The 14,979-nt window shown below is 41.5% G+C and overlaps 1 protein-coding gene across 6 annotated transcripts in view; it reads left to right on the top strand.

Moving 5' to 3' along the window:
• LOC107224056 (membralin) overlaps positions 1-14,979 on the top strand; it is a 78,986-nt gene that overhangs the window by 61,291 nt on the left and 2,716 nt on the right. For all 6 annotated transcript variants that reach the window (XM_046746740.1, XM_046746741.1, XM_015663968.2 and 3 more), the window contains 2 exons: positions 8,151-8,250; positions 14,149-14,461. In XM_046746740.1, coding sequence (XP_046602696.1) covers positions 8,151-8,250; positions 14,149-14,461 — 413 coding nt within the window. The remainder of the gene's footprint in view (positions 1-8,150; positions 8,251-14,148; positions 14,462-14,979) is intronic.

The following is a 14,979-nucleotide window of genomic DNA, read 5'->3' as shown; positions in this document are numbered from 1 at the left end:
GCTTGTACGTGCGTTGTATCTATTTGCGAACGGAGACCCTTATAAGGAGAATATAATAATGCCTGCTGCGAGATGAAAAAAAAAAAAATTATATTTTCTACTGGCAGACTGCGAATCTCATGGCCCATTCGATCCTCGAGAGTGCGGATATTGTGGTGCATCACCCTCTTCTTGAACACCTCCTTAGATATTTTCCCAGCACTTCGGTCTGTCCTCACACGGCCATCCGACCGGACACTAAGGACTAACTCCGCCCCATCCTTCCTTCCTTCCTTCCTTCCTTCCTTCCTTCCGTCTCAACCTACTTACTTACTTACTTACTCGCTTGGTTTCTTCGTCGCTCGCCTCGTTCCTCACCATGTCTAACCACGGTAACAAGGCCCAATATTATGTATTGCGTGCACTCTACGGAGAGAGATGGAGAGATGAGGGTCCCGTTCCTTACCACCGGTAGAAATTGCTTTCGCGCCGCGCGGCTTTCTCTCTGCTTTTTCCTTTCCTCCCTTCTTCCTCCCTTTAACTCGTCCCGACGCTACGTGGTGCATTCGACGCCTCGCGGGACCCCGCTTCGTCCAGTGCCTCCACCCCCAGCTTCTTCCCGGCCCCAACCCCCAGCGTCCCCCCCCCCCCCCCCCGTCGGTCGAAGCTCAGATTGCTTTTATACCCTGGATTGATTGACAATATACTTACCCTACGGGGTGAGTGGACCTTACGGTTATGGAGCCGCCTACTCAGTTCACCCCTCAAACCCTGGACCAGCTTCTGGCTGGACTATGCCGAGGAATCGTGTCCCGGCGGTTACGGATATTTTTACCTCTCGTATGAACCCCTGCCAGAATACATCCTGCTCTCGGTCAAAAACGGTACACAGACTTACACTAAGGATCGAATTCATGACGCGTTGTAGTGTCGATTGGAATCAACAATTATTTCGAATATTAAGTTTTCAGAATTCGAGAATGGTGAACTAACAATAAGGGTATTGGTTCCCTACTTTCAAACAAAATCCATGGCCCTAATACGGTGGCTTCCAACGTGCTTATACACGAACGAATATAGGCATAATATTATGAGTAGAAAACTTTCCGCCTTCGGCAAACGCATACGGAGAATCGTTCGAGTTGTTGGCTTGTGAAAGTTGGAAAGGTCGAACAATTTTCAAACTACAAGTGGTCAGAGTTTGAAATATATTATATTTTCTATACCACTCAACCGCTTGGATTTCTAGATAAATACGAGTAACCGTATAGATTACCGAGCCTTTCATGAATATGGGTGTAAGTTATGATCGTTGATTTTGTCCTCGCATGATCTCGTGAATATTCCGTCGAACAGTACGACGGCATAGGTAACGTATAATAAAATCAAATTTCATACCCTTTCAAATTCAATACTATTCAACTAAACACGTGCTTCCGGGTATGCCCGGGATCTATACAAGTATGGGATATACGCTACCGGCAAGAGAGACACGTGGGTGAGAGGGTTGAGATCGGCACCCCGGTTGATCCCTCGCGAGAGGAAATCTCGACCATCCCGCAACTTGGGGATACTTCCTCTTACTTACGTCTTTGAAAAGAAAGAATTTATACGGGCTATGTATTGCAGCCCTTGTGCAGGCCGCTCTTCGGCGAGGGGAGATACGTGGGTGCTGGAAATATCAGAGGTAGATTTACGAGTATAACGGAATACTCGTGCTCCGTCCTCTAGTATTCTTACGCTCGAGTTATCCGTAACATCGCGAGTATAGACCCACCCTCGTCTTACCTCGGCTCTTATTCGTCTCTCTTTTTCACTCCCCCCGCCCCCCCCCTCTCGCTCTCTCTCTCTTTTTTCGCAATACGGAATCGCCGTCATTGCTGTATCAGAGCTGATCAGTGACGTATGACAATGAATGGTCAAGTTTTAATAAGGCAAGCAAATCAGGACCTTCTTAGACTTTTTCTAGATCTTTCATTTGATGTCGTTTTAAAGATATGAAAAATAAGTACCTTTTTGAGGACTAGACATCTCTCACACCTCTAACAACGAAGGTACCCCAGGTCAATAACTCCTATTTGATGTCTTTTGTAATATGTTATAATAGACTAAAAATTTAGCGACACGTATTTTTATTTTATTTTTTTCATCCGCCATCAAACACTTCGATAGGATGAAACCACTATCCGAGGTAGGGTATATCAAGGGGTGATTTGACATTTTCTTTTTTTGTTTGTTATTTGAAAATATTATATTTTTCATCTTTCGCTATGCGAAAACTTTTCCAGTTAGATTGGTTGAAAAATGTTATATTCTTGTGGTTTAAACTGCCAAATCGCCCCTTGACATGCCTTACCTTGCAGGATGGTTTAACCCCCTTGAAGTGCTTACCGGCAGTTGAAAAAAAAAAAAAATACCTTTTCCTTAGTTTTTAGTCTACTATAACATATTACGCAAGAAATCAGATGAGATGTATCGACCCTGGGATACCTTTTTTGTAAGTATTACTCCAGCTCTTAAATTAGTTGGGGCCACACCCGTTTCCGAGATGTTTGTTCGGCGCTTCTTCTCCGATCCTCCCCTCCCCCCACCTCTGTCCCACTCTCTTTTCCTCTCTCTCTCTCTCTCTCTCTCGCTCCATCTCTCTCGAGGTTTCGTATGAATTTGCAGCAAATCGGGGGTAATAAAATAAGGATCAACAATGACCGATCGGATTGCCGTAAATTCAATAGCACGCAAATTTGCTTCAATAAAACCAATGGAGCCCTCGTATTGATCAGGGTCTCCTGTTTTTGTTTGGGGCTGCCTGCCGCGCCTCCGCCACCCTTTTCGCTCCACCCATCAACCTCGCTAAAGGCACTGTTCCATTCACCAGGAGACCGACCCATGTTTCTACTTCACCTGTCACTACCTGCATTTTCCGCCGCTACGCTGATGACGCTTTCGAGAGGAATATAAACACAGAATGTGGATATTCTCATTTTTTACCGCGAAATTTGATCAGGCTGAAGTTTGTAACGTTATCGCGATAATGCATCTCTTGAAAAACTTGTTATTTTGCAACTTTAGGGTTATCTGGAATTTAGTAAACCGTCAATAAAGCATCAACAAACTCAGATTTCGTTAATTAAAATTCTTCGGTTATTCTAAAGCTTCAAAATGTGAAGCATTGTTTCGACGTTTCGTGAAATTTGACGAAATCAAACGTCTTTATTTTACTAAAACATAATTATCTGCATTTTCTATATTAATGAATAATTAATTGTATACAAAAAGCGAGAGAGAGTCTTGAATATTTTCGACCATTTCTGGTGAGTTTTATTGTGTGATTAATTGTACGTGCTTTGATGCCTGTTGAATCCTCTTTATCATCGCCATTTTGGGTAAAAGGTAGGGGCGATGCTATTATTACATTACAGGTATATCAAAGTTCCTCGGATGAGAAAATTGAGTGCCTATTCATTTTCTGATATGTCCTTCTAGAAGTGCTTTACGCACCTGACTCGGACGCCCCTTATAAAAAAAAGAAGGTGAGCGGAGTACCGCCTTTCCTTTGGATTTCATTCCTCAGCTTAACTGACGATTCGTTTTGCGGTGACTGCCCGCCTTCTTCAGCCTTCGATAATCTCTTCTTCATTAAACCGCCTTTTGACTTAATTCGTTATTAGCAAGACTTAACAGCAATTATAATTCAGCTTTTATAACTGCCACTCATGATACCCACCTGCTCTGATTCACGGAATTATCCAGCCTCAAAAGCTTCGCGAGTCTTCGTGAAATTACGACCGATTTGCCTACGGAAAATATGTATCAAGTGGTAGCGTTGATCAACGTTTTGAAAAAGTTGAAATTAAGGTATATTTCTCAATCTTCGATAATGCAACCGCCTTAGTTTTTTGTTATACCGTGTGTAAAATCGCATTCCACGCACTAATCGCATAATATACTATTATAATATTTCCCATCCAATTAAGAAGTAAACAGGATCTTCCTTTAGTGCATTCAGGTACAGATCATGAATCTGCAGAACTTTTGGACGGATGAATTGATAAACTGGTTCTTATAAAAGTAACTTAAGAGTTCGGAGAATGAAGGATGAAAACCTGTCACATGGAATCGTTTACACAGAATCGTTTTAATATTAATCAAGGCAGTGGAAGATTATTATCAAAGGAATACCTACGCAATACAGTCTGGAAAATTTTGATGCACCAATTACTCATCATTCTTGTTGCACATTTTCATACGCATCTCGTTTATTGTGCTACCGTAACACCTGTACGAATTTCCAATTTTTGTACGAAAAATTGTAACACGATTCCGTTACAACATGATCCGCAAGTTGACGGTCGGTTAGTCTCGTAACGTCCGTTGAACGAATAAATTGTCAGCCAGGGTGAATTTTCACCATCCTTGCCGGATACAATAAGTTGATACGTCCCAAAAGATTTGCTTATTGTTTCCGAAAGAGAAAAGCAAAACAAGCGTAACGTCGATCTTATTCCATGATTCAAGGAACGGATGAAAGACTACACCTTCTTACTCGAGAAACAGGCACGTACCTTAAACCAGCGTCTACGTGTATCACAGTATATCGGTTAGGATTCTCGAAAAGTTCCTTCAAGCTGTGATATTTAGAGAATGAAATTCCACGCATCCTCCCCTTCGAGGAATAGTTCGAATTCCTCCCCTTGAGCCCTTCTCCGCCATCCTCGTGCCTTACGATTCGAGACTGCTGCAGCAGTTCAATAGGATCAGAGCCTGTTGAATGAAACTTCATTTTCCCTTAACATTTTATCATTGACCATTGATTTGGATTGTATATAGACATCGCAATATGAATAATAGTTTCTTGATAATATATATGGTATAAGAGTCCGAACACGAAAGTTTCCTCAGCTATGTGCAAAGATTAGTCGAACCGATCGATGAGCTTAAGGACGGGCTACGAATTGGTTCGGCCGAGAAAAGGAAGAGAACATCTGGGCGAGGGGCTACTTTAGGAAATTAGCCGTCGTAGCTGCAGAGGGCCAAGGTATACATGTAGACACAGCGATCCCTTTCCTGCCTCGTCCTCGATATGGTACAAAACTCCGCCGTGAAACAGATCCGTGATTAGTTGGCTTTTTACCGCTCAGTTGAATATTTCCAGTTCAGTCCTACCTGGTTTCTCTTTTTACGATTTCGAACCATTTTACGCAGTTGTGATTTTCTATATTACAAGATGTAAACTTTTTGTACAGTTTTCGTATACCTACGGAAGCCTTTGCTAGCGTTGTAACGCGTTTAATTTTTACACGAAGAAACATGATCATGATTAGCGTGATTAATCATAGGATTGTTGGAGAACCGAAGGATGATAAATCATCTTCTGTCAATGTGTCACCCCAGCTGTGGTAGCGCTGGTTTGAATTTTATCATAAAACTTTAGAGATTCTCTTTTACGTACCTACACGATGCAGGTGCCTGTTTGTATAATAAAAACTTGACACGCGTTGCATAACTGTTGAACATAATTAGCGAACTGTAACATTTATGGTACAATCATTAATCAAAATCGTCAGAAGCACGAAATTTTAATCCAAGTCAAAGCGTATACTGTTAGTGGAAGTTTACACCGACTCATAAAACTTGTCGTAATTCGTAATACTTCGAACATGCACCCGGGATTTTCAGTTCATTACTCGTAACATTTTTCAACGTTTTGTTGAACTCCACATAACGACAACTAGCCGTCATACATAATGTATTACAGAGGCGTTAATCGATTGAGCAGACCTGCGAAGTATAACTTTTAATTTCCCCTTAAAATAATGATGTTTTTTTTTTTTAGGTATTTAAGCACGTTGATTGAAATTGTAGCGCTAGTTATTTTACAGCACATCGAGATTTATTTTTATTTATTTATTTTCATGCATATTTACAGATTTTTGAACAATTTTTATGAAAAAATAAAACATAATGAATATAAAACTGAAAGTTTAGTTATAAAATGAACAGCATTAGTTTTAAACAACACTTACGAGACTCGATAAATCAAAAAGACTTACGATATCTTTTTCTAGTTTCTTGAAAACTCTTGTTCAATCTTTTTCTCTTGTATTTACGTAGCTCTATATATGCTCAAAATCACCACAAACAACAACTAATAAGGGTAGATGAATATTTAAATATCGACACTACCATCAATACATATATTTAACATAGAAATCGGAAGTCAGCTCTAGTCTTACTAAGAAAACAGAGAAAAACAATTTCTCAGAAAATTTACGTGATGGGATTTGTGGAATATTTTTTTCATAGATTCGTACTAATACCTACGGAATTACTACTCAGTTTTGTCAAGGGAAAACCATCGCAGGTCTGAGTTATCCAGCCATAATTTGTACAAATATACACGTAAACATTGCAGCATAGGTATACAACATTTTTGTATTTGAATGTTTCTATGAATCAACACCGCTATTTGCGACGTAGCGACTAGCCAATAACCAATAACCAATGGACAGGGGCGAGGCGTGAAGCAGGCCCTTGGCTCGTTGTACGAAATTAATGTAATTTATCGACGATTTTACGATCGGACGGTATTTTTATTGGAATCGGCGGATGGGAACGTCTCCGATACTTGATCGCCTCTCGTAAAAGGGTGCAACCACGAGTTTCCGTGGCCGGGGAATCCCGGAAAGACGATCGTCCAGCTTCTTTCACCCTGTACTTTAACTCTCTCAATTAATATACCGTGCCGATTCGAATCGTCATCGAAAAATTAAGGGATACAGACAACGCCGTCTCTCCACTCTCGTAAAGAAACCGAAGGTCCGACCCTTGAACTTATCGAATCACGTGCCTAATAGAAAGCGACTCTCTATAAAGCCTATGTTTCAAAGTATATTGAAATTTCGTAAATACCGTTGGTCTGACTTTCAAATTCTTCAGGATTCAAAGACAGAGAATATATTGTAACACTTTTGGATGTTACGGAAATTAAATACGGGTTCGCTAAGCGATAAAGAATAGACCAAAACAGGCAGAAATTAAAACATGAGAAAAATACGTTTATCAGCGATACGTGTTATCAGTTTAAAGTCTGAAACGGGACCGTTTTTGCAGTAATATGGGTTGACGCAGCAACCTTATTTATTTTATAACATATAAAAGTTCTTAAATGTCTTTTATCTATAATGACTACTAGATCATTGGAAAGGGGGGTAAAACCGTTGATTTCACCCTTTGCAACAAAATTGTCATGAATTCTGAAAGCTTGAATCTAGATTAGATTTTTTGTTTGTTCGTAGAGCTCTCGAGAAAAACGCACTTTCCTTAATTATGACAAAATGACGATGTACGAGTGTATAACCTGTTACGTACATATATGATGGGTGTGCGATCGTTCCATTAATCTCGTATAGCATGTACCTCTCTCTCTCTCTCTCGCGCGCGCTCTCTTTGGTAATGCGTAGCTTACCGATGCCTTCATTCGGCGTGTCCGGTGGTGCCAAATAAGGGATAATATGATCACCGCCGCTATTGTCGCGCTATTATTATTATCATCATCATCGTCCTCCCTATTGACCGTTCGTATACTTCGTCCTTCGGAGACCTGTGTCATACCGCGGAGCCCAATTTTCGCTTTTTGAGCACAATGGGCGGATATTCGATCTTTTTTTTTATCCATAAATCTCTACGGATACTGCAGGTCCTATTACCATTACCCACCGTCGACACGTAAAATGAGCCAATTTCAACCTTCGTTCTTCCATTCATCTCCGGCTCGATCTCACCTGAAGATCCGTCTCTTTTCTCTTTCCTATCTAATTCGAGACGTCGTGTAAATACTCCTATGTAACTCTACACTATCAGTACACCCTCTACAGCAAATCCGAACTTCACTCGATTACCACTCTAGTGTAATACAACCCGCTCTGTACCAAAAGCGGCGTATTACCCGTCATTAAAAAATTGTCATTTCGATGATATCCCTCACCACTCGGAATCCCATAATTCTGAACCTCAACGGATTGTTATTCTTTCTCCAGACATCGTCGGAAGCTGTTACTTGCTTAAAAATTACATCGTTTTATTCATCAATCTGTAGATAATTTAATTTCAAAAGAATTTACGCGCGCAAAAAACTAACCTAATACTCTTTATTTTTCTTTTGCCTGTTACAGATTCTTCTATCTATACCACTTCTCGTTCTACGCATATCACTACCGCTTCAACGGACAGTACAGCAGCCTCGCTCTCGTTACCTCTTGGCTTTTTATACAGGTGAGAAAAGAACGCAAAATTTTTCGTACCGTAGATACGGCAAATTTTCTAAACATTTAATCATAGTAGACATTCATTCAAATGGCTGCTACCATAACTCTGCAAATGAATTCCATGGAACGATATCATCTCGACAAACAATCCGTCAACAACCGGGTACACAGCTAATATTTCATCCGAGAATTGAGAAAATATACTCTTATCCAAAAGTCTCTGGGGCGCCTGATTTACCCGAATGCCCCGTTTCGTCAGAGACTTCTGGGTCTGACACTTCCGACAGGGTGTCCGTTTCTCTGTGCACGAAATTTACTCGCCCCATGATAAGGAACACATGAAGTAAGAAGTAGGTATTGTAATACGACATAAGCGTTGTTCGGAAGCACGCGCGGTCACTCGTGCGTCTAGAATGCAACGCTCCGCCCTTGGATCGCTTTACACAATATCTTCCGCGGACTCCGAACGAGGCTGGCGAAAAACAAGGGAGAGAGTATTTTCGAACGTGTTACTGCATGCTGCCTGCCATCGGCATCTATTCACAATAATTCCGGCTCTTCCTTACGTTACCGCCGCGACGTTGAAAGCAGAGCGCGCTTTGCTTGGGCATCGAGGGAGGGAGGGAGAGTCACCCCGTGGCTGCGTAACGCCGGTGTGCTCAGTTTCACCGAAGCGATATTCCCCGCACCGCCTCCCTGCTTGTTTCTACCAACCCGTTATATCGTGTCGCTGATCGCATCTGTCAGTCGCAGACTCCGCAAATTGTTAACGGCTCGAGATATTCGAATCAACCTGCCTTGAAAATATTGAGTAGCTAATAGCAGGGCAGATACTGCGAGTCGCGTGTCTTTTGCCTGCAACGAATGAGATTCAATCTTGTAAGCTAAATACGCCTTATTTGTTTGCCCACTTGCTTGCTTTTGCTCGCCTTCTCGGAAGCCCTCCTTGTAGGTATACATTCGTTCGCTTCAACCATATTTCTTCGCTCGAATCGTCGTTTGCGGAATAGGGGGGAACGTATTGCTTCGAGGAACCCTTCCTTTCATACACCGTTCGGAAACATGCGTTTGACGAACAGCTTTAACCAAACAACCTAGGAGAAAATTAGTGAACAAATGTTTGAGAAGGTGCCGCTGAGGTTTCGATTGAGTTGAATTCGGACAATGAGCTCTGTTATGAATTTGGTAAATGTCCATTGCAGTATTACCTGTACTAAGGGAGTTCGAAGTCAGTCGCGCAGTTAACGCCACGTGAATTGATTGGTATTAAATTAGTGGTTATGTGCCAAAGACACTGTTGTCTCATCAAAGCTGTTGTGTAATTTCTCGTCGGTAAGCGTGTGCTTCTACGAGCAATTCGTTGCAATCAAATCATCAACGTCACGCACATTGATCGATACGTTTTGTACTTTTAAATCATGTAAATGGTTTTCCCGCAATCTCCACGTCTTTCCGGTTCGAAGAAAAAACCCTCACGCCAGCGTGGTGCAGGGCCCGATATGCTACGACAGGTATTCTCGCCTTCAAATGGAATCACAAATTAGTAAACTTTTCTCGCCCGTGAAGGCAGGTACCTATAGTGCTGGTATCGTGATAAAAAGTATAACCGCGTTGTTATATTCGCGAACGCTGACGTAATTAGTCTTGGTGAAGTTTGGTTAGGTAAGTCAGTCCTGATACCGCCCGAAGGACTATCGCGAGGATCAAAGGAGGCTGGAGATGAAAGAGAGCAAACTTCTTTCTTTCACTCTCTCTCTCTCTCTCTCTCTCTCTCTCTCTCTCTCTCTCTCTCTCTCTCTCTCTCTCTCTCTCTCTCTCTCTCTCTCTCTCTCTCTCTCTCTCTCTCTCTCTCTCTCTCTCTCTCTCTCTCTCTCTCTCTCTCTCTCTCTCTCTCTCTCTCTCTCTCTCTCTCTCTTTCTCACTCTATATCTCCTTTTCCTTCGAAATTTATTTTTTCTCCTACTTTTCCTCCATTTATCCTCTTTCCTCTCAAATATCGTAAAGCGTCAAGTGAACTAGATTGACGCACATGAAATTTGTTCAAGCCAGAGGCAAACGATTGCTGCAGATAATGGAGACAGATGAAGATGGGAAATGTCGGTGGACGGTTATATGAGAGAAAACAAAACACGTTTTTCCTCCGAATAATAATAGCAATAATGACGATGATAATGATAATGATGATTATGAAATAAAGCAAGAGCATTTTCATCGTGATTTGTTCCTGGCAAATGGCCAGGGCTAATTTCCATCAGGAGGGATAGTGCCGCAGGGAATCGCATCGACATAATCAACAGTTAAATCGGTAATTAATTCGTTTAATGAATTTATAAATACCTCGGTAACAAAATTTCGTTGGCCGGAGCGGAAGAGCTTTCGAACGGTTACCCTGACGCTCAGCCACCGGCTGGCTCGTCGCCGGGTTTATAGGTCAACAAAGTTGAACCGATTAATTTCGCAGCGCTATTACACCGCCGATATTTCCTGTTCCCGTTCGCACTCCTCGATTACTTCTCGTTAAAATTTCATTCCTGTAGCGCTTAAGCCGCAACCTTGAACAAACGTATCTCTCTAATACCTGCAGTTCTCTAATACCCCGCGTTAACCGGGACGGCGATTATTCTTGACTACACTCATCGCGGAGATAACTTTGTTACAAGCGTTTTTCGAATCTTCCGTAGGATATACGAGGTATGTACCTTCGATTTCGAAGTATTGGGATGAAGAGGCTTCGACGAATTCTTTAGGTATTTTCGAACCGATGATGGATTTTGTTTCGTAACCGAGGGTCATTTGAGTAGTGGATCTGACGACAGAGAGAATCGCACAAGGTTCAAGACATTTGATGAAAATGTTCAATTTCAGCTATGCGGTATTGTGAACGCGATGTTGAAATTGGATACGATTGATTTCAGTTGTAAATATCCTCTCGAATTCCAATTACATTTTTAGTTACATGAAATCCGCTGTTAATTGTAGATATTTAATTAACGGAGCGAAAGTATTCATGATATATATTCCGCATTGATTGAAAAATAGCCGACTTTTTATTATGAAAAATTTAATCGTATCAATTTACAATATGAAAGTTCGAGGTTTTGTAAGAATACGAAACAGAGTGATATGAAATTTCATAACTGTATTATTTATGGAATTATTCTCATGTCGCGGATTGTAAAACAATTTACAACTTGCAAAAAAATAACTACTTGCCTTTCAAATACGGCATGATAAGATAAGATTGGGGAAAAATACCGTGATTATTTTCAATATTACCAATATATTTCGGTGCAATCATGCATTTCTAAGAGAAGAAAATGTCTTCATGTAGTTGAAATACATATTTTCGAATGTCGCAAGCTCCATTGAGGAATAAAAATAGTCATACATACTTGTTAATAATGATAATAAGAAAAATTGGGTGAATATGCGGCAGCGTGCAGAGAAACCTTTGCACTCGTGCAAAGCTTGCAGCTCAGTGAAAGCTCCGAGTTTCCCTTTTCACCTGTTGCTCCCTTCCTTTGATTCCTCGTATGTTCTAAAACGTCGAGACAAATGCCGCTTTTATATGCAACTAGCGAATGATAGCTAATGATGTACACTTCCAATAAGTGAATATAAACTTCGAAAGCCGCCGTAACGATACTTGGATAAATAATATCCGGGTATCACGAAATCGCGTTCTACTTCGGATCGCCATTGACAAAAAAAGTATCCTCCAATACCTGATGGTAATCTAGTTAGCGAGAACCGGAAACCAAACAATGAACCTAGATGCACGATCGCGATCCGAGCCTCTATACCACCGAACAATGGTACGAACTTGTGAGTTAGCCGCCAGAGTCCCTTGTAAATATGCCTGTAATATCCTAGATCCTTCCTTGAGCTAGTCAGACCACCACTGGGTCCTTGGATCCTTTACCAAAGGGAAATTGCACGACGAAACCATCAATGTTGACGACAGTCTATTCATGCAGGTTCAAGCAATGGTTACACTTGGAAATTGCGTGACAACCATGCCAGTTAATTTCTTCAACGTTATTAACCGTTCCCCCGGTTGAGAGACCTGGTATTATCTATAGTTCAGTCTATTAGAGAAGATACATTTGCTTCAGTCGCGTGGTAATGAGGTTTTCAAAGAATGTAATATCGCAGATTATCGAGAAGAAATCCGTAACACGTGGGCTAAGGTTTAGAGTATGAAAAATTGATCGTTTAAGCAACAAGCTATGAAAATTATATCTTCTTTTAGCAAAATAATTTTGGTTTCATAGAGTAATTACGACCTCATTACAGTCTTACTTTTCTCATTTGAGTGTACATGACCTTCTTTTCGCTCGAAATATAACGAAAACTTTGGACAAATATGTGATGAGAAATGGTGCAAAATTTTTCATTCCAAAATCGCAGGTATAATACATCGTGTCTTGGAAAATGATTTTTTTGCTTCTTCGTTATATACTGCTAGAATGAAAAATCAAAGGAATACTTGTATGTGGCAGGCAAGCGGAGCGAAAAAGTTTGATGGCATTATGATTGGCTAACACCGAACGAGGAAAGTCTGAACCAGAGAGAGGGTTGTTGATTGCAACTTGTTGGGGACAACGCGTGTATTCGACGAATGATAGAGTTGCGCGTGAGCGTGAACCGCGTCGACGGGTCGCCAATTCGAAAGCCTGTGTGTCGTTTGCGGCAACAAATTTATATGGAAATTCACAAAATTCGCTCCCCGTCCCCGCGTTGCTCTCCCTCCTTTCGCCGCACCTATCGGTTTCTCTCTCTCTTTCTCTCTCTCACTCACCCACTCTCTAACCCTCCATTTTTCTTTCCACGCCGTCTTTGCGTCTTTCCGTGGTGACGTCAACGCTCCTTTCAGGAACCCGCGATTGGCTCTCTCTGTAACTCCGAAACCGCTCTACGAGATAGTCGCTCCAATCTGGTTACGAAGACGATTTGAAGAGCGCCTGGAATCTATAGGGTTTTGCAGAGGCTGATACCTCTGTAGCTGTGGTTACCATTTTCCTTCGAAAATAAAACTATTCGTTTAAAGAGATATTTTATCTCGCATACGTTTCTTTCGGTTTTCTTTTTTATAGTTATATTTATATCGACCGTTTTAATCATTGATATCAGGGACGTTTGATTCGTTGATAGAACCTCTCCAAGCATGAAAACATCAACGGAGCTTCGAAACTTGTGACGGTTGTCATGTCGCATCACAAAACAGGAGAGATTCGAAAAGTTTCATACCACAGCTCCATTCACTACGTACGATTTCTCGGTGCGAACACCATCCTAACGGGTCCACTAATTCTTTCCTAACTTGAGATGGAGTAGCTTCTAGATTAAAAATCTCTGTAAAGCTCTTTAATTAAATAATTTAAGGCTTATCATGTTAGATTCCGAAGAGCTAAGTGATATGTACGAATTTAGCAACTCTTTGGATCAAAAGAGTAAGATGAAAGAGTAAAAATTAAAAAAATCTTTTAATGGAAACAGTACGAGGTTTCTGAATGTATTGAAGGTTGTGCGTTGTCCAACTACTACAAATTTCGACCGACCTCATAAAATTCTCATAACTCAATTGAAAATGCACTTCAGGAAACCTTTTTGTTTCAATTGATGAAAATATGCACGCGCCACGTAATGCTGTACTTTTTATAAATTTATTACGCCCTGACCCCATGAAAATGAGATTATTTCAATCATGGCTTCCCGACTGTCCAACTATTGGGTATTTCACCTAACCAATCTTCATTGCAGTTTTCACACAAGTGTGATAAGATGATGTTCGAAATCGAACGGACATCGAGACGTCCTGTGCGCGAATGCCCCCGTCTCATCAACTCCCTCGCGCTATTCCTTCAGTTGACCGATCGCAGCATTTATTCTGCTCTCGTTCCAGCATTCCATGATGTACTTCTTTCACCACTACGAGTTGCCGGTGATTCTGCAACAGGCGCAGCTCCAACAGCTGCTCTTACGAAATCACGGACAGCCCGTTCAACCCCCCACGCCGAGCACCGCGCCGACGACACCCGGCCCTTCGCCGACGGCGAGCCCTTCGCCAAGTCCCACCCCCGAGGGAACAACGCCCGCGGAAACAGAGCAGCAGCAAACGCAACGCAACTACGTTTCCGAGCTTTCGCAACTGGACCCCGAGCCTCCCTCAGGGCCCGAAGACGAGACACCTCCAAGGCGGAGAACCTCGGAGGAAGGTACGTAGGCTTAAGGGATTAACCTGTTGCAACACGACACGCACGCACACACACACACACACCCGTAGACCTAGGACTTTGTTTCTTTTCCATTTTCAACTGACAATCAATATTGAATCGAAGCTATCGAAGCATGCCTAATGGAAATGCAGTCACTTTATAATTTTTACATCACCACATTTGTTCTTATATCGATATTAAGTTACGATTCTGGGACTGTGCAAAATAATTTCGAAAATATCGATTATCTTTCAATGGAGTGGTATAAATTGTCACCCAATGATAAAATTTAACCGACCGCTGTAAGCTTCGCGTCGGGCTGATCAAGAATCTGAACTAAAAATTTGACAATTAAAGAAAGCGGATCCAATATGGTGGAGCAAAATCCAAAAAGTCATTTGCTTTCGATAAAACTCGGTACCGGGGGGATTTCGAGGTCGCTGATTACAGATTTGAACTCGAAATCGCAAAATTCAAAATAGCGGATCCAATATGGCTATATCAAGTGACTCTTGGGA

This window comes from Neodiprion lecontei, chromosome 1 (genome assembly GCF_021901455.1).
Source record: "Neodiprion lecontei isolate iyNeoLeco1 chromosome 1, iyNeoLeco1.1, whole genome shotgun sequence".
Lineage (NCBI taxonomy): Eukaryota > Metazoa > Arthropoda > Insecta > Hymenoptera > Diprionidae > Neodiprion > Neodiprion lecontei.
Note: the sequence above shows the minus strand (reverse complement) of the source record. Positions and strands in the feature narration are given on the sequence as shown.